Source organism: Lolium perenne, chromosome 5 (assembly GCF_019359855.2).
Source record: "Lolium perenne isolate Kyuss_39 chromosome 5, Kyuss_2.0, whole genome shotgun sequence".
Classification (NCBI taxonomy): Eukaryota; Viridiplantae; Streptophyta; class Magnoliopsida; order Poales; family Poaceae; genus Lolium; species Lolium perenne.
Window position 1 is genome coordinate 109,449,486 of NC_067248.2, and position 27,114 is coordinate 109,476,599.

General features: G+C 45.7%; 3 protein-coding genes and 1 pseudogene across 4 annotated transcripts; 3 read left to right on the forward strand and 1 right to left on the reverse strand.

Annotated features, from left to right (window-relative positions):
* The first annotated feature begins 17,651 nt into the window (after window positions 1–17,651).
* Window positions 17,652–18,859, forward strand: LOC139831556 (protein ALP1-like; annotated as a pseudogene).
* Window positions 18,860–19,629: 770 nt separating this feature from the next.
* LOC127299606 (probable thiamine biosynthetic bifunctional enzyme, chloroplastic) lies at window positions 19,630–25,662 on the forward strand. Of its 2 annotated transcripts, XM_051329595.2 has the most exons (9): window positions 19,630–19,840; window positions 19,957–20,031; window positions 22,808–22,883; window positions 22,972–23,047; window positions 23,170–23,304; window positions 23,824–23,888; window positions 23,971–24,098; window positions 24,563–24,819; window positions 24,907–25,662. In XM_051329595.2, the coding sequence occupies exons 1-9, from the start codon at window positions 19,691–19,693 to the stop codon at window positions 25,433–25,435; spliced, it is 1,491 nt and encodes a 496-aa protein (XP_051185555.2). In that variant the 5' UTR covers window positions 19,630–19,690; the 3' UTR covers window positions 25,436–25,662. The 2 variants fall into 2 exon arrangements, with proteins under 2 accessions (XP_051185555.2, XP_051185556.1); XM_051329596.2 differs by lacking the exon at window positions 19,630–19,840 and having other exon boundaries at window positions 19,980–20,031; window positions 22,968–23,047.
* On the reverse strand, window positions 20,105–22,006 carry LOC139831165 (uncharacterized). The gene is made up of 3 exons (XM_071820525.1): window positions 21,960–22,006; window positions 21,395–21,888; window positions 20,105–20,167 (listed from the first exon to the last, which is right to left on the reverse strand). Exons 2-3 carry the CDS (start codon window positions 21,884–21,886, stop codon window positions 20,105–20,107), a joined length of 555 nt encoding a protein of 184 aa, XP_071676626.1. The 5' UTR covers window positions 21,887–21,888; window positions 21,960–22,006.
* A 75-nt stretch (window positions 25,663–25,737) lies between the features above and the next one.
* On the forward strand, window positions 25,738–26,762 carry LOC127299607 (syntaxin-111-like). Its single transcript, XM_051329597.2, has one exon. The coding sequence runs from the start codon at window positions 25,854–25,856 to the stop codon at window positions 26,760–26,762; it is 909 nt and encodes a 302-aa protein (XP_051185557.1). The 5' UTR covers window positions 25,738–25,853.
* Window positions 26,763–27,114: the final 352 nt, after the last annotated feature.

The window sequence follows — 27,114 nt, forward strand, 5'->3', positions numbered from 1 at the left end:
CTAGGTACCCTTCACTAACTAGCTCCAACCTAAACTGTTCAAACTCTTCATGCAGGCTAGGTTGTTCTGCTGCGATCATGGAGTTCAGCTGACACGGCTGTCTACTCAAAGCATCTGCTACCACGTTGGCCTTGCCGGGGTGGTAGTGGATTTCCATATCATAGTCCTTTATCAGTTCCAACCATCTCCTTTGCCTCATATTTAGCTCTTTCTGGGTGAAGATATACTTTAGGCTCTTGTGATCTGAATAGATCTCGCATCGATTACCCATGAGGTAATGACGCCAAACTTTCAATGCTAACACTACGGCTGCAAGTTCGAGGTCATGGGTTGGGTAGTTTTGCTCATGCTGTTTCAGCTGCCGGGACAGGTAAGATATCACCTTTCCTTCTTGCATCAACACACATCCAAGACCAATCTTAGATGCGTCACAATAGACGTCAAAGGGCTTGGTGATGTCCGGCATGATTAGGATGGGGGCTGTGGTTAGTCTGGTTTTAAGTTGCTGGAAGCTGGCTTCACATTTATCAGTCCATTCAAACTTCTTGTCTTTCTTTAACAGCTGTGTCATTGGCCGGGCAATGCTCGAGAATCCTTCAACAAATCTGCGGTAATATCCGGCTAATCCAAGAAATGCACGGACCTCGGTCTGTGTGGTTGGGGTTTTCCATTCTTCAACGGTTTTGATTTTGGCTGGGTCTACAGCAATCCCTCCTGCAGACAAGATGTGTCCCAGGAATCCCACTTCTTTCAACCAAAACTCGCACTTGCTGAACTTGGCGTACAACTTGTGCTGCCTAAGGGTTTCTAGGATAACCTCCAAATGTTGCTCGTGTTCCTCTTCGGTTTTGGAGTAGATAAGGATGTCGTCGATGAAGACAACGACAAACTTATCCAGGAAGTTCATGAAAATTTTATTCATGAGGTTCATGAAATAAGCAGGGGCATTGGTTAATCCAAATGACATGACATTGTATTCATACAACCCATATCTGGTGGTAAAGGCAGTCTTGGGGATATCCGATGCACGGATCTTCAGCTGATGGTAACCAGTCCTAAGATCAATCTTAGAGAACACTGTGGCACCGGTCAACTGGTCAAACAGGTCTTCTATCTTTGGCAAGGGGTATTTGTTTTTGATGGTGACATCATTAAGTTTACGGTAATCCGTACATAACCGGTTGGCACCATCCTTCTTATCCACAAACAACACTGGTGATCTCCAAGGCGACGCACTTGGTCGAATCAGACCTTTGAACAACATATCATCCAGTTGCTTCTTCAGCTCGACTAACTCTGCTGGGTTCATGCTATAAGCTCTTTGGGCTATAGGTCCGGTTCCAGGAATTAACTCGATGATAAACTCGATATCCCGATCCGGGGGCATACCGGGTAGATCATCCGGAAACACATCAGCGTATCGACATACGACCCTGATCTGATCCAGAGTTGGCTTGGCTTCACTTTGGTTGCAGGTGAAATTTCTGGGTAGTTTTTCAGAAACATGTTCTATGGTTATTCCGGTGCTACTAGTCATGGTGATGGCCTTCTTGGCGCAGTCTATCAATCCATGATGTTTCGCCATCCAATCCATACCCAGTACTACCTCCAATCCTTTGGTTCCCAGAACAATCAAATTTGCGAAAAACATTATTTCTTGAATTCTTATGGGTACTTCTTTGCAAAATTTTCTAGCTTTAGTGGTTGATCCAGGTATTTGAACTATCATGACATGTTTCAGGCTGATGGGTTGAATCTTACTAGTGCTCACAAAATCTTCAGTAACAAATGAATGTGATGCTCCTGAATCAAACAACACTCTTGCTGGTATTGAGTTAACAGAGAACATACCCAGCACCACATCTGGTGCTTCCTGGGCTTCTTCGGCGTTCATGTGGTAGAGGCGACCTCCGCGGTTGTGCGGGTTGTTGGGGGCGAACTTCTTGCCGGTGGAGACACGGCGCTGCTGCTGAGCTGGTGCAGAGGGGTTGCCTGCGAGCTTGGCCAGCCTTTGGGGGCACTCCCTGGAAATGTGTCCCACAACTCCACATTCATAGCAGGTGATTGTGGACTTGTCCTTGGTTGCGACAGGGATAGCATTGCTTCCTGTCCTGGGTGCAGTGTTGGTGTTGTTGTTGTTCTGGTTGTGGTTGGGGGCTCGCGGCGGTGCGCGGTTGAAGTTGCTGTTGTGGTGTACATAGTTATTGTTGTGGTGGGGGCCTCCTGGCCTTGGGTTTACTCCGCTCCGGTTCTGAAAACCGGGGCGCGATATCTGGTTTTGGGGCTTGGTGTTGCGGGGGTTGAAACCACTGTTTGAGCTGGGGCGAAAACGGGGTGTATTGCTGGGCCCACCTTGATTCATCATGCGGCGTTTGCGGTTTTCATTTGCCTGGTGCAGTTTGCCTTCCATCTGGATGGCAGAGTCCACGAGGGCTTCTAGGTCAGCGAAGGGGATGTTGACTAAGACCGTCTGCATCTCATCGTGCAGACCGTTGAGGAATCTCTCTTTTCTTTTCTCTGTGGTGTCTGTTTCATCGGGGGCATACCTTGACAGGGTGAGGAACCTGTCGCGGTATTCTACTACCGACATTCTTCCTTGTTTCAGCTCCCTAAACTCATCCCTCATTTTCTTGATCAAACCTGGTGGCACATGATACTTGCTAAACTTGAGCTTGAAATCAGCCCAAGTCATCATCTGTCCGGCATTTAATGCAAGGGCGCTTGTCCACCAAGCTCTGGCTGGTCCGGCTAGATAGTGCGTAGCAAACAACACCTTCTCATTTTCCTCTACTCCGGCTACCTCCAAATTGTTTTCCATGGTTTGCAGCCAATCATCTGCATCTAGGGGTTCTTCCGTCTTACTGAAGACAGGTGGGTTGGTGTTTTGGAAATTCTTAAGTTTAGATCCAGGATGATCATGGTTTCCGTGACCCTGATTGGCGATCTGCTGCAGTGCTGCTACGTTGGCTTGTCTTTCAGCCCTTTCATCTTCTCGGTCAGCCAACAGAGTTTGCAGTAGTTGCAGCATTGCATCCTGGTTGCGGTTCGGAGGGGCCATCTGAACAGATAGATAGATCATGAGATGAGAGGGAATGTCTATGGCTTATTTTGAGTTAATTTTAAACTTAAACTTGACATATTTTCATGATGCACATAACACACATTTTATTTATTCACACAACATCACACATTACAAGCTACCCTACTAAGGGTTTTAAGAACCCTTCTTCCACAAACTACGATACATGGTGCGGGATATAACTCACACCTACGTAAGTGAAGCTAGTGAAACTACTACTCCTCGTTCTCATCAACATCGATGGGGATGATCCCATCCTCCTCAGACTCCAGAAACGCGTAGTCCTCCTCATCAGTGAACTCATCATCTTCAAAGTCGTTGTCGTCACTCAGGAAGTCATCGCCTCCCTGAATGTCATCTCCCTCATCCTCCATCTCCTGGATCTGGTCCTGCTGGGTCCGGACAGTCACCTCCAGAGTGCGGATTTTCTCGCGAAGGCGGCGGATAGTGGCGTCCTTCTTGGCGCGCTGCAGGCGGAGTGACTTGCGGTCCTTGGCGAGCATCCGGATAGCTTCGGCATGGTGAGCCAAAGTCATCTGGGCACGGTGGTTGTGAACACGCGTCAGCTCCAGCTCCTTCCGGGTCTCATGGAGCATGAGGTCCAAATGCTGCACATGGATCATGAGCACCGGGTGCGAAGAGGGTGCCATGGGTTCTCCCATGGTGTCGTGCCTGGCGAAGTAGGCGAAGCGGCTTCCCCGGAGTGCGGCGATGTGCTGTCCGCACACCCGAGCAAGTCCCTCCTGAAGAGCGTGAGCAAGCCCGTCCGGCCAGTTACATGCCTTGAAGGAGAAAAGGATCCTCTCCGAGATGGGAGGCTCCGAACTTCCCTTCAAGTCAGCGGTGATCATCCACTGCTGTTCCCCGGTGGGGGTGTCGTGGATCCGGACTCCATGGAACTTGGGAGGTGGGCGTTCGAGCCTCTCGGACACCAAGTACAAGTCGCGCTCGAACACCAGACTTCCTCCGTTCTCCAGGTCGTACGTCTCCGTCTGGACGTAGGGCTCCATCTGAAAGTGAAACGGATGAGTAAGTTAGAGAGGTGACTAAGTGTGACAATATTTTTAGATGGATTTAGAAGAAGGGGCATGGCTCATCATTTTCGAAAAGATCTGTAGAAGAGAACATAAGTAAGTTTTTCACAGATATTCATTTTCTTGGTTTTATAAACTAGATTTTTCAGAACGTCCATTCTAAACTAGGGTCTCCTAAGGTCAAACAATGGCTCTGATACCAACTTGTCAACACCCGGGTTTTTAAGTCCGGATGCCTATTATGTCATTCATCGCAATCCCAGGAATATTGTTGTTGCGAGACATAACAGCTGATATCATAAGTCATCATTCATTACAAACCATCATTGTCTTACAAAAGGGGATCACATGATCCAATATTACACAAATAGTTGATCTATCGATCACGAACATCACAGTAGCGGAAGCGTAATAAGAGGGGACTATCTATTCCACAGGCCAACGCTTGACGTCAGGCGACTCCTAGTTGTGGTAGACGTCCTGCTGACCGTCGTCCTCGTACTGCTGCTCTTCTTCATATTCTGGCCATTTGAATAGCCAGGGACACAGCCGTGAGTACTTTAAAGTACTCGCAAACTAATACCAAAGTAATCACTAACTAACTTAAAGAGGGGGTACTAAGCTCTAGTTTAATTTTGCATAAAGCCAATTTTAGTTTATACTCATTTCATATAGATCATTCATAAATTTAACTAACTCAAGTGGGAACATTAGTGTCATTCCCACAACTCGGTTGTGATTCACCATAATTCATCATTCACCATTCATATTCCAATTCTAATACTGGAAACTAGATGGCCTTTCCAACCGTCCGTAACCGTGGACCCGGCTATTCGAATAGGTTTACACTCTGCAGAGGTTGCACACTTGTGCCACAACATTTGATTCCATCCGTCGGGATTTCCCCGAATCATCGTATCACAGTACGCGGAGCATCAACCATAACCTTTCATTTACTAACCCTAGTATGAGCACCTCTCCCCATGAGCTTGGCCTCCCAGTGAAGACCAACTGTCAACCTGGGAACTGCACAGGGCTTGGCCGGACAGTTCACCTTGATTCACATCATTTATCAACAACGGAGGCAGCCTCGGCATAACCCCTATGATGTGTGTTCAGAGGGAACCCATACTAAGATACATAAACTTCTAGTTAAGCCTTACCCATAATCAGGTGTTGTGGGGGTACTCAGTATTGGAAAGGTATCGCATCCAAACCAACATTAGTTTTTAATCAAAAATCACTATCTTCTCTTGGTCTTATTCACCTTCAAAGTCCTTTCATAATTTCACCATCATCATCTCATATCACCCTGTTCCCATCTAGAGTAGTCAATTTTAGTGTATTTAGCACTAGCCACTAGTCATGAGGGGTGCTATCTTAGCTTGATTGACATAGACTAACTTAGATGATATTGCCCTACTCTAGATCAAGTGAATCATGAATCAAAAAGCCCTTTAACACAGTAAAGTAGTAAAACTTGAAAGTAAAGCTGGTAATAAAACTGGGATAGGCTTAATAAAGATAAAACAATTGGTGAGGTGCTTTGCCCTTGAGAGCTTTGCACTTTGCAAGTGTATTAGCTTGCCTTGATTGTTGTACTGATCAAAGTGGTCCTCCTCTCCTTGAGTGTACACCTCCTCCTCCTCGGCGTACTCCTCGGTACTAGCGTCTAAATACGAGTATGATACACATAATCACCACACAACTCAAATACTAAGCTAAGCACACATATGAATCACTCTTACTAAGCTATCATAACACATGCTTATTATGTAAGTTGATTTAATTATTATTCTTAAGAAAAATAATTTCCTCTCATTATAATTATTAATTTAGGTTTCTTTTTATTTCTTGAGAGAGAATAATTTCCTCTCATTAAGTCTTATTAAGATTTAATTTCCTCAATTAATATCATATGACCTAGGTTGACCTAGGTCATCCTCTTCATAATTATTATTTGGGAAAAGACTTAAATGAGGTTCATCACCTCATGCTTTTTAATAACTCATGGTTAGTGATTTAATATCATCAACTAATTTAATATAAATTTAACATGACCATGGTGTCTTTCTCATAGTAACTTAGTGTAGACAAGATTTAAATAAGAGAGATGCTCTCATACACATTAATAAGAAATATGCTTATTTACAAAGTACTTAAATAGCCATAGGGCCAATTTTTAGACAAGGACATGATCATGCAAACACTGATACAATATTTTTACATATTCTGATAGCTATGTTGAAATGTGATTTTTGAGAGTTGGTTTCACCTTAAAAGCATTTTTATTCAATTTTTAATAATTAATTGAAGTGGAAAAAGGCCCTGCCTTGTTTATTTTCTCAGATTAATTCGACAAATAATCTAGGTTTGGGACCAGTGTAGTTTTGTAGATATTTTCACAAGGTTTCCAAATATATAAAATTTGTCAAATTTGGTTGGGTAGATTTTATTCTATTTAAATTTGAAAACAGCATCTGAGAGTAATTAACAAAATTCGAAATTTAATGTTTGAATTAAATGGGCTGGCGGGAAACGCTAACGGGCTAAGCAGGGAAAGGGAGAAGTGGGCCGGCCCAGTAACGCATCTAACGCCACGGGCCAACTGACAAGGTGGGGTCCACCTGTCATTGGGTTTTAAAACGCGAAACGGTACGAGGAATAGGGGCCGTTGGATCAGATGCGGATCGGACGAACGACGGACGTCGTCGTCTCCGGCGAGAGGGGAGCTTACGGGCGGCGCAGGTAGGGGGTCGGAGAGCACGTCGGAGCTCCGGCGAGTGGCGGAGTGGTGCGCGGCGACGTTGTGGTGGATGAGGAAGCGCCTGGAAGCAGTCTCGTCTCCAGGGGTGGCCTCCTCCTCCGGCGGGCTCCGTGTACTGGCGGCGGCGTCGAGCTCGCAATTGGGGCTACTCCGGCGAGCAGGGGTGAAATTGGATGGAGAGGAGTGTTCAGGGCAGAGAGGGGAAGGTTTTGTGTGAAGGGAGGGAGAGCTGAGGGGCGCTATTTATAGCGGCCGGTGGTGGCCGCGGCGTGCTGTGAAGGGGCAACCATGGCGACGCGGCTACAGGGCAGCTCAGGGACTGGCGCTGACGCCAATCGCTTGGCGACGTCATGGCGGTGACGCCGCGCTTGATTGTGGTGAAAACGAGGCAGGGGAGAGGACATGCGCGTGACGGAGGCTCACAGGCCGTGGCGGACGTCGTCGACGAGCTCGTCGGCTACAGCGTTCCCGCGGGCCCGTGGGGGTGTCCTGGTGGTTGCTGGCGTCGTCACGGAGCTGGGGACGCAGGGATCCAATGCTGGCGTCCACGGAGCGGCTCGGGCGTCGACGTGGCCGGGCGCGTCTGGGGCGCACGCCATGCACGCTCTGGCGTGCGTGTGCATGCCTGGGCGCGTCTGGGCGTCGCGTTACTGGCGCGTCTGGTGCACGGCTTGGTCGAGCAAAGTGTCGAGGAGGCTCAGGGGAGTGAGTGGCACGTGTTTGACACGGTGGTGCATGCTCAGGTTGGCCAGGGAAGAGAATGGCATGGTGAGCTCATGCCATGCCACGGCATGACATGATCTTGGTCAGTTCATGATGAAATCGTGTACCCTAGCTTGTCCCTTGTGCTTGGCAATGCTCCTGGAAGTCAATGGGGTACTGGTGATGATCTATGCTTGATGGTGGAGGCCATTGTCCAAAGGATTTTGCAATGCTCATAGTTGGCAGATCCTTGCACACAAGGTGTTTGTTGAAATGGCCGCAAGAGAGAAAGTTTGGAATTTTTGAATGAATTTTGCAGGGTTTGATTTATATAATATTTGCAATAGAGTGGTGGTGGTGGTGATCAAAATGAAGATTGTTTGCAAAAATCCAAATTGGGTATGATCTTCACATTAATATAAAGTCCTCACTTATCACCTTTATTCTGGTCAACCTAGTCAACTCTAGCCATGGTGGTCAACATGAAAGTTCATCACCTTGACATAGTCTTGGATGACATGGCTTTGGTTCATCAAGTTTAGTGTAAGAAAGGATTTAACCAGAGGGGTAAAGAGGGGATCATGTTATAAAGTGCACAATTGACCATCATCATATGTGAGATGGTTTTGAGTTTAAATTTGATTCAATTTTGGTTTCTTTGATGCAATTAGGTTTGTTTGAGTTATATAATCATTTTAGAAACAAAAGATCAAGCCATGGTGGCCTTTGGTGATGGTTTGCATTTTTGCCCTATGTGTATGTGAGGGTTTGGCTCACACTTGGCATTTTTCTTTTATTTCCTCAAAGTGGTTTATTATGATCATATGTTAGGGTTTATTAGCAAATGATAATCATATCAACACTCATCATGGCAAATGCCCCAAAGATAATCACTCCTATGCATGCACTTGTATGTGACACACTATGCATATAAAAAGTTTTTGTTTGTTGCAAATTTTGAGTACTTGATCTCTCCTTGATTTTATTATTGTTAAAACTTGGGATGTTACATTTAGTACCATGAAAATTTCATAAATTGGAGAAATAGAATAATCATAATGAATTGGAGAAATAGAATAATCATAATGAATTTTATCCTCAATAGTAGATGGACTGAAAATATCATATGTAGGAGGCATATCATAATAAACTTTCTCTTCCATACCCGGAGGACTAAAGAGATCATTTTCATCTAAACCGACCTCCCCAAGCTTAAATTTTTCCATAGCATTAGCAATAATAGTGTTCAAAGAGTCCATGCTAATAACATTGCTATCATTATTATGCAAACAAAGTTCCATGGGTTTTTTAATTCTCTCTTCAAACACATCATGTCCTAATTCAGTATAAAGTTCATAAAGATCTCTAATTTTTTTGTTGTTTTCCATTAAGCCTAGCTAGTGAAGTCACACAACTTAGTGTTCTCAGGAGTATTCATTTTAACAGTAATAAAAGTAAACTAAGCAAACAGAACAAAGTAAAAACAAGTAACTAATTTTTTTGTGTTTTGATATAGCGATAGCAAGACAGAAAATAAAATAAAGTAAAGCAAGACAATAAACAAAGTAAAGAGATTGGATGTGGAGACTCCCCTTGCAGCGTGTCTTGATCTCCCCGGCAACGGCACCAGAAAAAGAGCTTGATTACGCGTGAAGCACACGTCCGTTGGGAACCCCAAGAGGAAGGTGTGATGCGTACAACAGCAAGTTTTCCCTCATAAAGAAACCAAGGTTATCGAACCAGTAGGAGCCAAGAAGCACGTGAAGGTTGTTGGTGGAGGAATGTAGTGCGCCGCAACACCAGTGAAACCGGCGCCAACGTGGAACCTGCACAACACAATCAAGATACTTTGCCCCAACATAACAGTGAGGTTGTCAATCTCACCGGCTTGCTGAAAACAAAGGATTAAACGTATCGAGTGGAAGATGGTGTTTGTTTGCAAAGAACAGTAAAGAACAATGATTGCAGTAGATTGTATTCAGATGTAAAAGAATGGACCGGGGTCCACAGTTCACTAGTGGTGTCTCTCCAATAAGATAACTAGCATGCTGGGTGAATAAATTACAGGTGGGCAATTGACAAATAAAGATTCAATACATATCAATGATGATTACTATGAGATTTAATCAGGGCATTACGACAAAGTACATAGACCGCTATCCAGCATGCATCTATGCCTAAATAATCCACCTTCGGGTTAGCATCCGCACCCCCTCCAGTATTAAGTTGTAAACAATAGATAATTGCATTAAGTATGGTGCGTAATGTAATCAACACAAATATCCTTAGACAAAGCATCGATGTTTTATCCCTAGTAGCAACATCACATCCACAACCTTAGAACTTTATGTCACTGTCCCAGATTCAATGGAGGCATGAACCCACTATCGAGCATAAATACCCCCTCTTGGAGTTACAAGTATCAACTTGGCCAGAGCGTCTACTAGCAACGGAGAGCATGCAAGAACATAAATAACACATATATGATAGATTGATAATCAACTTGACATAATATTCTAGATTCCATCGGATCCCACCAAACACAACATGTAGCATTACAAATAGATGATCTTGATCATGTTAGGCAGCTCACAAGATCTAAACAATGATAGCACAAGCGGAGAAGACAACCATCTAGCTATTGCTATGGACCCATAGTCCAAGGATGAACTACTAACGCATCAATCCGGAGGCGGGCATGATGATGTAGAGCCCTCCGGTGATGATTCCCCTCTCCGGCAGGGTGCCGGAGGCGATCTCCTGAATCCCCCGAGATGGGATTGGCGGCGGCGGCGTCTCTGGAAGGTTTTCCGTATCGTGGCTCTCGGTATAGGGGGTTTCGCGACGAAGGCTTTAAGTAGGCGGAAGGGTAGGTCAAGAGGCGGCGCGAGGGGCCCACACCATAGGGCGGCGCGGGCCCCACCCAGGCCGCGCGGCCCTGTGGTGTTGGCGCCTCGTCGCCCCACTTCGTTATCCCTTCGGTCTTCCGGAAGCTTCGTGGAAAAATAAGACCCTGGGCGTTGATTTCATCAAATTCCGAGAATATTTCCTTTGTAGGATTTTTGAAACCAAAAACAACAGAAAACAGCAACTGGCGCTTCGGCATCTTATTAATAGGTTAGTGCCGGAAAATGTATAATAATGATGTAAAGTATGTATAAAACATGCAAGTATTGTTATAAAAGTAGCATGGAACATAAGAAATTATAGATACGTTTGGGACGTATCAGTGGTTCATGTTCGTAGGTAGATTGGATCTTACTCGAAAACCCTAAACCACGTAAAATATGCAAACCAAATTAGAGGCGTCTAACTTGTTTTTGCAGGGTTTGGTGATGTGATATGGCCATGATGTGATGATGATTATATTTGATGTATGAGATGTTCATTATTGTATTATGGCAACCGGCAGGAGCCTAATGGTTATCTTTAAATTTGTTAAGACCTGCGTGTCTATTCATCATGTAATAGCTTTATTTCAAGTAGTTGTTATAGTAGCTATAAGTGATGGACAACCATGAAGCGGCGCCATGGACCTTGGTGCAATGCTGGTGATGATGGAGATCATGCTCGTGTGTTTTGGAGATGGAGATCAAAAGCACAAGAAGAAAGGCCATATCATATCACATATTATGAATTGCATGTGATGTTAATCCTTTATGCATCTTATCTTGCTTAGATCGCGACGGTAGAATTATAAGATGATCCCTCACATTAATATCAAGATAATAAAGTGTTCTCCCCTCGTATGCACCGTTGCTACAGTTCGTCGTCTCGAAGCATCTCGTGATGATCGGATGTGATAGATTCTACGTTCACATACAACGGGTGTAAGCCATGTTGCACACGCGGAAATACTTGGGTTTGCTTGACGAGCCTAGCATGTACAGACATGACCTCAGAACACAGGAAACCGAAAGGTTGAACACGAGTCATATGGATGATATGATCAACATGTTGATGTTCACCATTGAAGCTACATCATCTCATGTGATGATCGATTTTGGTGTAGTGGATACGGATCGTGTACCATTAAACAACTATGAGGGATGTTGTGTTAAGTGGGAGTTCATTAGTAATTAGATTAAAACATGAACTAATTATCATGAACATAGTCTGAATAGTATTTTGAATTAAATTTGTAGAATTGGCATCCGTTATCTACCATGCGCTAGTCTTGTAATTGAGATAGAAATACTGTTAAGTCTGACAAGTAACTTTACGGACTGGTACCGTATTGTTAAAGAATCAAGATATGATTAAGTCCTAATGCAAACTTTTAGTAAACCTCACATTGATGATTCAAAGAGCAATGGTTTCAATTAGTACCTAAAATCATCTTGTCTCCGTGAAACTTGAAGTTCAAATCCGTTTGAAAAGTAAGGAGCTGGAAACTTTGTATCCAGAAATAAGCAAGGTATGAGATATATGTGATATCTAAGACCTTATTGCAAGATGATAGAATATAATCTAGTGAGACTACATAAACTCATAAGTTTTATGGGAATGTACGAAGGTTGAAGATGTCAGGCGTCCCAATCCTCCAACTAGTTGGGCACTAACAATATTCGCATATCCATGAAGTGATCGTCCTTAGTATGCACCGCTGCTAAGACTCGTCGTTTTGAAGCATCACGTGATGATCGGGTGTTATAGATTCTACGTGTGCATACAACGGGTGCAAGCCAGATTTGCACATACGAGTACTAAGCTTAAACTTTACGAGCCTAGCATGTACATACATGGTCTCGGAAAGTCGTCATGATTTGATGGATAAAAATTATGAGTGAAATTGTTCATCACATTAAAAGGTTACTAATAGTGAAATCTGGAACACTTGTCATGTGATGATCAACTTCAAAGTAAGAACCTCAAAGGTTATTGGTATTTGACCAATGGACATAGAAGTTATTGAAGGTGAAGTGTTTTCTGAGAATGAGGAAAGCTAAAAGAGAAACTACAAAAGATTTTTGGCAGAAAGAAAGAAAAGACTAGAAAGTCTAGCTCAGGTGTATATAGATGATATACATGTTATGAATGTACTCCTTGTTTGGTCACACGATAAAATTCTTGGGTATTTGTACCATATTGGTTGGTATGAGGTGTCATACGAAATAACGCAATACAAGAATACAATGGCCTAAGTGACTCACAAGGATTATGGTAGGAATGCACGTCTGGAAACAAAATAAAGTGTTATTGTGTTCGTCGTTGGCATTCTACCTAGCCCTTCAGATTTATAATAAAGAACTTTACAATTGTTGTCATGTTCTAGTCAAATGAAAACAATGAGTTGTTCAAATTATGACAGTGTTACATGTACGATGGATAAGTTATTATAAATATTTATGGTGAAGCACACATGCATAACACTGACGCTAAAATACCATAAGACAAATGATGTGAATCCCACTCATTAGTGGAACCGCCATTTAGGTCATGTTAGAAAGGAACGCATGAAGGAACTCCATGCAAATGGATTTTTGGAGTCATTCGATTTTTGAATCGTTTGGCGCTTGCAAATCTCTTCTAAAGAGAATGACTTAAATACCGTTCATAGGCCAAGAGTTGAACGGGCAACTAACTTAGTAGAAACATACATGATGATGTATGTGGTTCACTGGGCATAGTTGTGTGCGGGAGATTCTTCTACTTCATGAAAACTTCCAACAATGAATTGAGTATATATATGTGGATATATTTATTCGATAAGGAAGAAGTTTGAAACATTTGAATGGATTCAAATAAATTTCAGCATGAAGTAGAAATCATCGTAATAGAAAAGTCAAATATCTATGATTGGATCATGGTGGAAATATTTGAATTACGAGTTTTAGCGAACATCTAAGAGAGTTATGAAATTGTTCTACAACCTCACGTTTCTTGAAGTATCATAGTGATGATGGAGTATCCGAGAGACGTATCCAAACCTGTTGGATTAATGATGAGATAAAATAAAATGACGCCATTATATTTTTGTGGATTATGCTTTAGAGGCTACCGCTTTTATACTAAATAGAGCGCCATCATAATCCGTTGAAATGACACCATATGAGTTATGGCATGGGTATACACACTAATAGTCCTTTCTTAAATTTTTGGTATGCGTAGCATAAGTAAATGAGTTTACAACCAAAATCAGATGAATATCTTTGTTGGTTATCCCAGAGAATCAAATTGGGAATTCTTTCCACTATGAAGTAAAAGATAAAAGTGTTTGTTAATGTTACTTGCTTATTTCCAAGAAATTGTTTTCTAGCGAAGTATTTGAGTGGGAGGACAATGGAACTTGATAAGGTTCATGAACCTGAGCATGATGATCAGAGTAGCGCAGCATCGGAAATGGTTCCATAAGCAGCCACGATGATCATGGCTCCCATGTCTACAAAGTGTTATAGTCATGGAGATCAAAGTACCTATTGAACCTTGTAGATGTGGTTTACTTTGTGATCAAATAAATGATTTGTGGACAAAGGATTGATTTTGAACAATTATAAACCAACTACATACAAAGAAGTTATGATGGGCCCTGACTCCGTTAAATGGCTATGCACCATGAAATCCAAGATAGGTGAATACTTTTTGAAAGTAAATGGATCTATAAAATTGATGGACTTGGATGGAATATCCTTGAAGAAGCTTGACTTGTCGAAAAGTTGTTTACGACAAAGTTCAAAGAGTTGACTACGATAAGATTAGATCTTCCGTAGCGATGCTTATAGACTATGTGGATTATTATAGTAATCGCTACATATTTCTTTTATGAGATATATGTTAGTAGGATGGCAAAAATACATTCCTTACCAGAAGTGTGTATTAAGGATGTATACTAGATACAACCAAGAGTTTTGTTGATCCGTGGAATACTAGACAAGTATACGAACTTCAATTGGATGAAGTGAGTATCGCGGAGTTGGAATCTTCACCGGATGAAATAGTCAAAGAGTTTTTGATTTCATCAGAAACGATGAAGATGCTTGCATTTGCAAGAAATTAAGTGGGAGCGCTGAGACATAGTTATAATATTATATGGGGATGACATATCATTGATTATAAATGATGTAATTATATACTTGATGTGATTAAAAGGTTTCATTGAGAATTAACTTCAATGAAAGGATATGGACTGAAACATATTTAGTGTCAAGATCTATGAAGATAGATTGAAACACATAATAAGTTTAAGTCAAAGTACATAGAATGGATATTGAAGTAGTTCAATATAAAAATATTAAGAAGGTGTTCTTTTCCATGTGAAGGTTTAACAAGACTTGAGTGTATTTGACACTCGATGAGTAAAAACATATGAGTGATTTTAGATCACGAATAATATGTACAAAGTCAGATGTCATGTGCTCTAAAGTGTTACGAGCATATACCAGAATGATTCATGTAATAATCATTGGATAATAGTAAGAATATCCCCGAGTGCTTTAGAAGAACCAAGGATATATATATAGTTTTTGTATGGGGTAATGACAAACAAATCGCTGTAAGGTGTTGCACCGATATTAGTTTGGTCACATATAAAAATAAAATTTCAATCTCAATTAGGCTAAGTGTTGTTTAAAAGGTAGCACCATGAGCTAGAAGAAGTCTATGCTAGATTTAGATGAGTTCTAAATATTGTGACGAATTCTACAAACGAAGGCAGAGTATGTCATTGTTTTGACAATGACTGAAGATGTTTAAGTCGAGGAGTTCTTTGAGAACTTGGTGTAGTTTCGATAGTGTCAGAACTTTGAAGCTATATTGTATGTGACAATATTAGTGACTTATTTCAGACCGCGGAATTAAGGTTCCACCAGAGGACTAAGCATATACAATTAATGCCGACTCATTTGGAAAATGAGTGATGCGTTGAGGCGCAAATGAATTGCAAAATACATACGTTTCTGAGCGTGTCAGATCCGTTGACTAAAACCTCTCCCGTGAGCAAAACATGATAAGCACTAAAAGGCCAAGGTGTTATATCTTTACAAATGTAAACTAGATTATTGACTCTAGTGCAAGTGGGAGACTGTTGGAGATATGCCCAAGAGGCAATAATAAATTAGTTATTGTTATATCTTAGTGTTCATGGTAAATGTTTACATCCCATGCTATAATTGTATTAACCGAAACATTGATACATGTGTGTTATGTAAACAACAAGGAGTCCCTAGTAAGCCTCTTGTATAACTAGCTTGTTGATTAATAGATGATCATGATTTCGTGATCATGAACATTGGATGTTGTTAATAACAAGGTTATGTCATTGGGTGAATGATATAATGGACATACACCCAAATAAGCGTAGCATGAGATCAAGTCATTAAGTTCAACTTGCTATAAGCTTTCGATACATAGATACCTAGTCCTTCGACCATGAGATCATGTAAATCACTTACACCGGAAGGGTACTTTGATTACATCAAACGCCATTGCGTAAATGGGTGGTTATAAAGATGGGATTAAGTATTCGGAAAATATGAGTTGAGGCATATGGATCAATAGTGGGATTTGTCCATCCTGATGACGGATAGATATACTCCGGGCCCTCTCGGTGGAATGTCGTCTGATTAGCTTGCAAGCATGTGATTGGATCACAAGAGATGACATACCACGGTACGAGTAAAGAGTACTTGTCGGTAACGAGGTTGAACAAGGTATGGAGATACCGATGATCGAACCTCGCACAAGTAAAGTATCGCGTGACAAAGGGAATCGGTATCGTATGTAAATGGTTCAATCGATCACTAAGTTATCGTTGAATATGTGGGAGCCATTATGGATTTCCAGATCCCGCTATTGGTTATTGCTCGGAGAGGAGTCTCGACCATGTCTGCATAGTTCACGAACCGTAGGGTGACACACTTAAGGTTCGATGTCGCATAAGTAGATTCAGAATATGATATGGAGTCCGAAGTTTTGTTCGGAATATCGGATGGGATCCAATACATCACGAGGAGGTCCGAAATGGTCCGGAGAATAAGATTCATATATGGGAAGTCATTTTCAGGGTTACCGGAAAAGTTCAGGATTTTTCGGTATTGTACCAGAGGTTCTAGAAGGTTCTGGAGGGTACCATAGTGGGGCCCACCTATCCCGGACGACCAACATGGACCGGAGGGGGTCACATAGGCCCACATGGGCCAGGCACACCAGCCCCCCAAGGCCCATGCGGCTGGATCAAGTGGATAAGATCAAATCCCTTGAAAATAGGGACTTAACTTGGGGAAGTTGCCCCCTTGTTTTGGCCGACCCAAAGGCTTGGAGGAGGGGCCAAGACAGCCCCCCCACGCCTATATAAGAGGGAGGGAAGGGCTGGGGCGCAGCACATCATTTCCCCAAGCCCTAGCCGCCCCTCTCTCCCTCCTACTTCTTCCTGCGCAGGCTTGGCGAAGCCCTGCAGGAATTTCTCCTCCACCTCCACCACCACGCCGTCGTGCTGCTGGGATTCCGAGGGGATTTACCACACCTCCGCTGCCCGCTGGAACACGGAGAGGACGGGATTCCTCGACACTGTACGCACGACCGAGTACGGAAGTGCTGCCGGATTGCAGCACTGGATGATCGACTACATCAACAACGAGATCTAATCTCGTAGGCTTTGGAATCTTCGAGGGTTAGTCTCACATACATCTCGTTGCTTCGATCTTGATAGATTAGATCTTGCCTCTTCCTAGATTGGATCTTGGTTTTGTTCTTATTCGTGGTAGGAATTTTTTTTGTTTTCTATGCAACGAACCCATCAATGCCCGCGTTTGATAGTTTCTCCAGGGCCAGGCCCTGGCGAGACGAAAATCGACAACGCCGTTCGCGCGGGAGCTCCGCCTCGGCATGGCGGGAGAAGCCGAAATCCCAGCGGCGTTGCGCGACAAAGGTAGGGGTAACCTCCCTCTTCGGTTACCCTCTGCATTAGGCTCCTCCCAAATTTTCCCTTCCCCCAAATTTCGCAGCGGTGGCAGCGGCAAACTGCAGCGCGCATCTCCCTTCGGTCTCCGGCGCCGGACCAGGGTCCTCTTCTCCAGCCGCGTCGGAGCCTGCGCACATCTGCGGCTGCTTTCAGCCTTGTCCTTCATCCGCCATGACGGAGGTAAGTGGAAACTCCTCTGCGCTACTGTAGTGTTAGATTCATGTTGGTAGAACTAGTTGTGTTCGATAAGACCGTTCGTAATAGATAGATCTTGTTTGAGTAGACCGACCAGCTCCAGCTTGTGCATCACGTCGCAACACTCATCATTTGCATACAAGCCTGGATCCCGATGGGGCACTAGAGAGCAGTTAGGCATGCTGTTTTTCCTCATGTGACTTACGGTCCTATGTTACAACGAGATCATGAGAGGATTTCTAACCTAAACAACATCTACAACTGGAACGACGTAGAGGCTATCCAGATGCTACGGATGAGAAGAGCTCCTTTCTATGCACTTGTGAAAACGTTCAGGGATAGAGGACTGCTGACTGATAGCATCCACACCTCTGTCGAAGAACAAGTCGCAATGTTTCTTCATGTTGTCGGTCATAACCAGAGGTTCAGAGCCATCCATAACACATTCAGGCGATCCACGGAGACTATCTCTCGGTACTTCCAGGAGGTGTTGTACGCAATTGGGGAGCTCAGAGGTGAAATGATCAAGCCATCATCAATAAACACACCAACCAAGATCAAGAACAGCTACAGGTGGTTCCCCTATTTCAGGGTGAGTACAAAACCATGTTCCTTCTATCTATCAGATGTGTGGTACTGTCAGAAACATGATTGTGCTAAATTTTTTTACAGGATTGCATTGGGGCTATTGATGATACTCATGTCACTTCAAAGGTACCGAGATCAATGTCTGCAGCATTCCGCGGAGGAAGCACTACACCAGCCAGAATGTGCTAGCAGCTGTGGATTTCGATATGAGGTTCACCTACGTGCTTGCTGGGTGGGAGGGTTCAGCTCATGATGCGAGCATCCTGGCCGACAGCTTGTCAATGCCTGATGGGTTGCAAATCCCTGACGGTAAGTTCTACCTTGGAGATGCTGGATATGCATGTCGACCTGGAATTCCACCTCCCTTCAGGAAAACAAGGTACCACCTCAACGAGTTCTCTGCGAAGCACCGATCTCTGAATGCGATAGAGTTGTTCAATCTGAGACACTCAAGCCTTAGAGTCACCATTGAGAGGGCCTTTGCTGCATTGAAGAACAGGTTCAAGGGCCTTGACCAGAAACCGTTCCACACGTTTGCCACTCAGGTAAAGCTGGTCCTTGCTTGATGCATTCTTCACAACTGGATCCTAGGTTAGGGCGAGGATGAGTTCTTCGAAGAGGTTGTCACTTTTGATGAAGTGGAGACCGGCCATGGCGTGGACGCAGACAACAATGATGCCTGGAAGGTGAATAGACAAGAGTGGGCAGACGCAATGTGGGAAGCTAGAGGCAACACCACCATATGCGAAGAAGTGAAGAAGTGAAGAAGAAGTGGAACCCCCCTATCATCCCCTGTTTCTCGAACCCCTTTTTCATCCCCGTATGTTGAATGACCCCGTTATGATAAACTGCAATTCGTAGTAGCTAGAGCATTCGTAGTAGCTAGGGATGATTTCGTGAACAGCTATGCTTCGTAAGTTTGCAACTATCATGAACTGTGATTTATGAGTGATGGGAGGTGAGAGCATGATAGGGTACCCGTCGTAGAGAGATAACCTTAGGCATGCCTGGATGGTACCAAACATGCCTAATATCATCTCCATCGAGATTTGTGCTTGGCTGCAGGCAAACAAACAGAAAGTCCTTTTTAGCCCAGCCGATGCAGCCCGACCTACCAAACAACAGACCAATTTCAACCTGTGTCTCGTTCCAGACGCGCAAGTAAGCTTGCACCGTTGCGCCACTAAGCCGGGAATCAGACCCAGGAACCAAACGCGCCCTTCTCTCCCAGCGCCGGGTAGGTACAGACAGAGAGTTGACTCATCCCGATTCCCAAAGGAATAATAAATCCACCTCCAGTCCACTTCGCCATGTCGCCCGCACCACCGCAACCAATCCTCCGCCCGCGCCCCTGCATCTCCTCCTTCACCTCCCCACGGCGGCGGTCCCCACGACCCCGCCCGTGCAGGCTCGCGGCGGCGCGCGAGATGCCGTGGCCGCACGTGCTCACGGTGGCGGGCTCCGACTCCGGCGCCGGCGCCGGCATCCAGGCCGACCTCAAGGCCTGCGCCGCCCTGGGGGCATACTGCTCCACCGTCATCACCGCCGTCACCGCCCAGAACACCGCCGGCGTCCAGGTGCGCTGGCTGCCCGGCCGATTTCTCCATTCCTCGCCTCCTTTTCCATTCGCCGTCCTTCTCCGCTCCAGTCTCAAGGAAATGTTTTGGTGGTGCTGGTTCTTGTCGTGGCGCAGGGGGTCCATCTCGTGCCGGAGGAATTCATCCGGGAGCAGCTCAACTCGGTTCTCTCCGACATGTCGGTGGATGTGGTGAGCCCTATCTATTGCTCTTCCTATCGTGATGCCAATTTCAAGTAATTCAGTTTAGGTGTCTTGGTTGCTGCTAGTTGGAAGATAGTCTGGGTACGCTGCTCAAAGTTGATGCTGTCACATAGAACTTCTGCTTCTGTGAAACGAGCATGTCTGTGTTAGCAATTGCAGATTGTTTACTTGGCCAGAAGCCAGGCCATTGGACTGTGTAAATGCATTCTCATATGTTACTGATTGTTTTTTTTACCTGGACTACTGAGGGCTTAGAGCATCTCCAGCCGCGTCCCCCAAACCGTCCCCCAAACCGCGCCGGATTGAGCGTTTGGGGACGTGTTTTGTTCGTGCCGCGTTTGGGGGACGTCGCTCCCCAGCCGCGTCCCCCAAACGCCGCCCCCAAACATTTAAAATAATTTTTTTAACACATAAACCATTTATCAAATGTAGCATATGAATACAAATGTTTGCGAGGATTGTTTTCAAATTAAATTACAACAAACAATAAAACAAGTAATCAAATATAATAAATAGGGCTAGATGCTACATCAAGGTGCCACGGTATTTCCTTTGATCCTCCACAAATGCTCAACGAGATCAGCTTGAAGTTGCTCATGCACATTGCTGTCACGGATCTCTGCGTGCATGGCGAGAAAATCAGCAAAATCTGCAGGCAACTCATGATCAACCTCCGCAAGAGGGCCTTGACACTCATAGGGACCAACATGTGACCTAACATGATTCTTGCGGTCATCCTCGATGATCATGTTGTGCATGATCACACAAGCCTGCATCACCTCCCACATTTGGTCGTGAGACCAGCTTAGAGCAGAGTACCGGACAATGGCAAATTGTGCTTGAAGCACACCAAATGCCCGCTCGACATCCTTCCTGCAAGCCTCCTGTCGTGTAGCAAAGTGAGAATTCTTCAGACCTGATGGATTCGAGATTGTTTTGACAAAAGTGGCCCATTTTGGATATATACCATCGGCTAGATAATAGCCTTTGGTATATTGGTGGCCATTGATCTCATAGTTGCATGGTGGAGCATGCCCTTCCACTAGTCTGCTGAACACCGGAGACCGCTGCAACACGTTGATGTCATTGTGTGATCCCGCCATGCCAAAGAAAGAATGCCAAATCCACAGGTCATAATCTGCCACAGCTTCAAGCACCACCTTTGTAATATCCATGACGCCCTTTGTATATACCTTGCCAAGCAAACGGGCGGTTCTTCCATGCCGGTGCATGCAATCGATGCTTCCAAGCATTCCAGAAATCCTCTGCGACATTTTGTGCCATGATCCTTGCAGTCTCCTCCTCGGTTGGCCCTCTCAAGTAGTATTTGCCAAACTTTCCCACCACAAACTCGGCAAAACTTGTACATGCACTCAATGGCAGTAGACTCACTCATGCGAAGGTAGTCGTCCTGTGTATCGGCAGGTGCTCCGTATGCAAGCATCCTCATGGCGGCGGTGCACTTCTGAATGGACGAGAACCCGAGAACGCCTACAGCGTCGAGCTTGAGCTTGAAGTAGGGGTCGAACTCTCGAACGCCGTGGAGGATATTCATGAACAGCCCCTTGCTCATCCTGTACCGGCGCCGAAAATTGTCGGCATGTGTTGCCCCGTCGGCGAAGTAGTCGTTGTGCAGCATGGCATGCCCCTCCATCCTCTGCCGGGGCTTCGACTTCCTTCTTCCCGGCCTTGATCCTCCGCGGCGCGGCCTCTTCCTCTTCTCCGCCTCAGCGTCAAGCATGTCCTGGAGGGACGCGATGATCAGCAAATGCTCCCGCAGGTCGTCGTCGAACGCTTGCTCGTCCTCCAGCAGCAGGGCAACCATCTCATCGTCGCTGTCCATGGCTAAAGCAAAATCAATGGTTAAAATTGCGCCGAGGCAGACGACGCAACAAACAACGGCCAATCGCGCCTACCTGGCAAGTCGTCGAGCACCTTCTGTGCGCGGAGGTGGGGCGGATTTGACGGCACGTTCTGGGATGCGCTGGCGACGCGGCGGCGGCGGCACGACCGGCGGGAGCCCCAGCCGCGACAACGGTGCCGACTCTCAGCAGAGATCAGACGCCCAAACGGCCGGGAAATCCAGCGGCGGCGGTGGGGTGGGAGGCGTGGGAAGGAAGGAGCGACGAGAAAAGAGGCGCGAACCAACGGTTTATGCAAATAGTCGCCGACATGTGGGAGCCCGCCTCGCTTTTCGTTGTGTCCGGCGTCCCCGGTGCGTCCCCTGTGGGACGGGGACAGGCTCGGGGCGCCGGACACCGTATCGGGCCGCGCCGGACAAAAATGGGCTTTAGGGGACGCGGCTGGAACGCTTTTTTTGTCCGGCGCGCCCCAAATCCCTTTGGGGGACGGTTTGGGGGACGCGGCTGGAGATGCTCTTACGCCAGCCTGAACAACTTTATAACCAAACGGAAGAACATACAAGGGTTCATTATTAGTATATATGTTACTGATTAGTGCTACTTGTCGTCAAGAATTCATTGACTGGTTTGTACCGTGTAGCCACAAAGGGCAGGTTGGGATTTTTTGTGTGGTTGCCTCTTGCATGCTATGTCGTGAGTTTTTGGCCAACACGCACGCACACAAAAATTCTGTTAATCTTAGCCTTGCTGATTGTTCTTTCAAGTAGTTATGCTATTATTTCAACTCGTAAAATGACTCGGAAACTGCAACTTAAAATGATGTGGTACCACTTACTGCACATTGATTTCATTTGACATGCTTTACCTATAGAGTGCTCATTACCTTTCCTTGGTTTTATCAGGTGAAAACAGGAATGCTCCCTTCAGCTGGAATTATCCAAATTCTGTGTGAGAGTCTCAGGAAGTTTCCAGTCAAAGGTACGGGGAACCATTCCAAGAGTTTGATTAAAGCATATATATGGCAGCCCATTTGTTTACTTACTATGACTTCTGCATCTGAAGGCAGCTTTAGTGGTGGATCCAGTTATGGTGTCCACAAGTGGAGATAGTCTTTCAGATCCATCTACTCTCACGAACTATAGGTGCACGGTTAAAACTTCTTCTTTTATTGTGTGCATTTATAAGTTCTGATCGGATTGGTGTTCACATGACATCCCTAATCTCATAGCACTTACCAAGGTACTGATACAATTGCTTTGAGCAGGGATGAACTATTTGCTATGGCTGATATAGTCACCCCAAATGTGAAAGAAGCGTCAAAATTACTTGGAGGTGTGTCTTTGCACACTGTTTCTGACATGCGTGATGCAGCAGCATCCATTTACAAGTTTGGTCCCAGGTTTGTATTGAGTATTTTACGGATTTATTTCTTTCTTACGCAGTGCTTCATGCGCTATTTACTGTCATAGCATACATGTGCATTTTCCGGTGCTTGTACTGTTCTACATCCAGATGTACACTTTAAAGTCATCAAGTGTTTTATCCCTGGGTATGACCTTTTAAGTATATCTGTTAAAACAAACTGGTGAATATAGTTTTGAACTCTTGATTTTCTTTATCAATTAGTCTTCTTGATTTCTCATCCCTGATTGTACATAATATATGTTAGTTCCAGCATGTGCTGACCTCTGTCCCCGCCGTTTGCACCCCTGTAGATTCGGTGTTGTTGTCTTGGATGAATGCCAATTCTTGAGAGTTTTTCCCATGTGCCAAACTAATTGAAATCTCTCTATTCATAACATTGCTTAATGTATCATTGAATGTCCTAATTAAGAACTGTAACACTACATACTGTTGTTAATTTGATCCATGATAGTTTTGAACTTTCAGTCAGAAAAGTAAATGATGTAACTTGCAGATGTGTACTTGTGAAAGGCGGGGACATGCCAGATTCGTCAGAAGCTATTGACGTATTTTATGATGGTGCGTGTTCCGTCATTATCTTGTCGTCATACATTATCATGTCTCCTTCCTGCTCGTTGTACAGCCTCGTATAATTCATCAGGTAAGGAATTCGTCGAGCTTCGTGGACATCGTATAAAGACGCGTAACACACACGGAACTGGTTGCACTTTAGCTTCATCTATAGCGGCCGAGTTAGCAAAAGGTTCAACAATGCTGCATGCTGTTCAGGTTAGTGTTGTAGTGCTCCTTACCCACAGTCTACAGATGCCTTCACAGAGTCAAGTTGCTATCCAAAAAAATTCTCGTATTATGGGTTTTAAAAACTAGTACATCACTAATAATAATAGCCTTGTATTATGTGACATATTATTAGTTATAGGACATTTTTGTTGATGCAAGCATTGTGGTCAGTAACTAGGCATATCATCTGTAGACCGTTAAACATGGACTTGTTGTATGGCTTATTTTTAGAACTTGTTACCTGTATAATGCAAATATCATCATCATAATTGTCCGAACAATGATGCCCAATTTGTTCTTAGAACTCAATCTTTTCCCACTTTATGAAATTGTATAGCTAAATCAACCTCTAGTGGTTTCTAAGCCTTGACTGGCATCATATTTATCTCTTGAGGTGTGCTGTTGAAAACAGTATAATCTTATGCCTGTTGTCGTATATGTGAACTCTGCAGGTGGCAAAGAAGTATGTGGAATCTGCTCTTCATCACAGTAAAGACCTTGTCATTGGAAATGGACCTCAAGGCCCTTTCGACCACCTTTTCAGGCTCAAGTGTCCTCCATACAATATCGGCTCACACCAAAGCTTCAATCCAGAGAGCCTCTTCCTGTATGCAGTGACAGATTCTAGGATGAACAAAAAGTGGGGACATTCAATAAAAGATGCCGTGAAAGCTGCCATCGAAGGAGGCGCCACCATCGTCCAACTGAGGTATGTTTCTTGAGAATAATCACGTTTTGTTTGTTAATACTATGTATGTATGTTTCAGTGATATATTTTTGTGTTTGTAATGTCCAGAGAAAAAGATGCTGAATCACGAGAGTTCCTGGAGGCTGCCAAGGCCTGCATGGAGATCTGCAAGTCCAGTGGAGTGCCACTGCTGATCAACGACCGTGTAGACATTGCCCTGGCATGCAACGCAGATGGTGTTCATGTTGGCCAGTCAGATGTTTCAGCACGGGAGATTCGGGAGCTCCTAGGACCGGGCAAAATCATCGGTGTCTCGTGCAAGACCCCTGCTCAAGCCGAGCAGGCCTGGAACGACGGGGCGGACTACATCGGATGCGGGGGTGTCTTCCCGACCACGACGAAGGCGAACAATCCGACATTGGGATTCGAAGGGCTGAAGACCGTCTGCCTGGCTTCGAAGTTGCCCGTGGTGGCCATTGGCGGCATCAACGCGACCAATGCAGGTTCGGTGATGGAGCTTGGTATCCCGAATCTCAAAGGCGTGGCTGTGGTCTCCGCGCTTTTTGATCGTGAATGTGTGATGACGGAGACGAGGAACCTCAGTTCTATCTTGACCAATGCGGTTTGCTCGGTTTAGATCTTAGAGCTAGTTTCTTTTGGTTCAGTTTGTTTAGAAAGAATAAGCCTTTAGTTTCGTTTGAGTGTTGCTGGTTCTCTTTGGCAACCAGAAACAAAATAAAGATTTGTAGTCATCCACCAACAATTCAGAATGGTGATTACATGGTGCTGTGGTACAATGTATTTGCATCAGTTTGATACGCAAAATTGCTGTCTATGGAGATGCAAGGTATTTGTGTTTTTAAAGTATCCTCTGGCCTTGGTCAAAGTAAGTAATTGCCCCATTATGCTTGAGCTGAGCTGGTTAAGACGTGCCCACTAACTCGATCTGCCACTCTCCCTCGCCATAATTGAAAGGGGAAAGATCTCGGATCGTCGGAGTAGTAGGTGCCATTTGACCACCACCAGCACCACCACGATCTCTAGATTCCGGCGAGATGAACGATCTGATGACAGATTCGTTCGTCGGCGCCGCTGGGGCGGCGCAGGCGCAGCAAGGCGGCGGATCCGCCTCCGCCGCCGCCGCCAGCGGCGACCACGGCGCGGAGAAGCTGCAGGCGTTCCTGGCGGAGGCGGAGGCGGCCAAGAACGAGATGGCGGCGCTGCGGGACGAGCTCTCCCAGCTCCAATCCGCGCACGAGGCGTCCAAGTCCCTCTTCCGCCCCGGCTCGTCGCGAGCCGCCACGCAGGCCGCGCTCGTCCGCCTCCTCGGCTCCGCCCGCCGCCTCCGCACGCGCCTGGCGTCCATGGACCGCCGCGCGCCGGCCCCCGCCGCGCAGGCCACCGCGGGGCTCCGCGGGCGCCTCCAGGACCTCACCGCCGGTGTCCAGACGCTCCGGCGCCAGGTCTCGTCCGACCGCCGCGGGGACGCGGCCCGCCGGTACCTCGCCGTGGCCGGCGAGGCCCCCACCGAGGAGCAGCTGGACCGTCTCGTCGCCAGCGGCGGAGCGGGGGGCGCCGACGTGGACGAGGCGATGCGGGCCGCCATGCTGTCGTCCTCGGAGGCCGCGGAGGTGGAGGGCGGCCTCCTGGAGGTGCAGCAGCTGTTCCTCGACATGGCCGCGCTGGTGGAGTCCCAGGGCCCGCGGCTGGATGACATCGAGGGGCAAGTCGCGGCGGCGGCGCAGGACGTGGGCGCCGCCGAGGGCGAGCTGCTGGACGCCCGGCAGATGCAACTCGCGGCAAGGCGGAGGAAGATGTGGCTGGGTGCGGGGATCGCCGTGTTTCTGCTCGTCGTCCTCGCCGTGGCGGCCGTCATGGTGGCTCTCGCTCTGGCGCGGCAAAACGGCGGCAGTGTGCAGCTCGCCGGTGCCGGCCTGTCTGACTTGATGGATTTACCTCTGTAGGTGTGTTTGGTTTTCATGGGTAGTGGCTTGTGAGTCCGTTTGTGAGGCGGGATGGCGCCATTGCGTGCCAAGAACTTGTTTGTTGCGGTAACTCGTTGGTGAAGTTGCAGAGTGGGTGCTCAATGCCGCCATTGCGTGCGAAGAATTGTTTGCGACCAATGACGACCTCATTTCCTAGGGTGCGATTCTGAAGCTCAATTACCGGTCAAATTATGTCGCTAAAAATCTCAGCTGCGGGCCAACACGAATCATGATGTGAATCCAGCAGTACAGATCATGATTTGCTTAGCTAGTACAACCCAATTGCATGAGGAAAGTTTTCAGTCGCAAACCATGTCCAAATTCAATACTA

Bases quoted from the DNA above. Each gene is read 5' to 3' on its own strand.
- LOC139831165 (XM_071820525.1), bottom strand. From the start codon at position 21,886: ATGGACAGCGACGATGAGATGGTTGCCCTGCTGCTGGAGGACGAGCAA. The intron at 20,168-21,394 runs GTTTGTGGTGGG...CTCGTTTCACAG, and splicing joins GCATGTACAAGTTTTGCCGA to AAGCAGAAGTTCTATGTGAC.
- LOC127299606 (XM_051329595.2), top strand. From the start codon at position 19,691: ATGCCGTGGCCGCACGTGCTCACGGTGGCGGGCTCCGACTCCGGCGCC. The intron at 23,048-23,169 runs GTGCACGGTTAA...TGCTTTGAGCAG, and splicing joins TCTACTCTCACGAACTATAG to GGATGAACTATTTGCTATGG. The intron at 23,305-23,823 runs GTTTGTATTGAG...TGTAACTTGCAG, and splicing joins ATTTACAAGTTTGGTCCCAG to ATGTGTACTTGTGAAAGGCG.
- LOC127299607 (XM_051329597.2), top strand. From the start codon at position 25,854: ATGAACGATCTGATGACAGATTCGTTCGTCGGCGCCGCTGGGGCGGCG.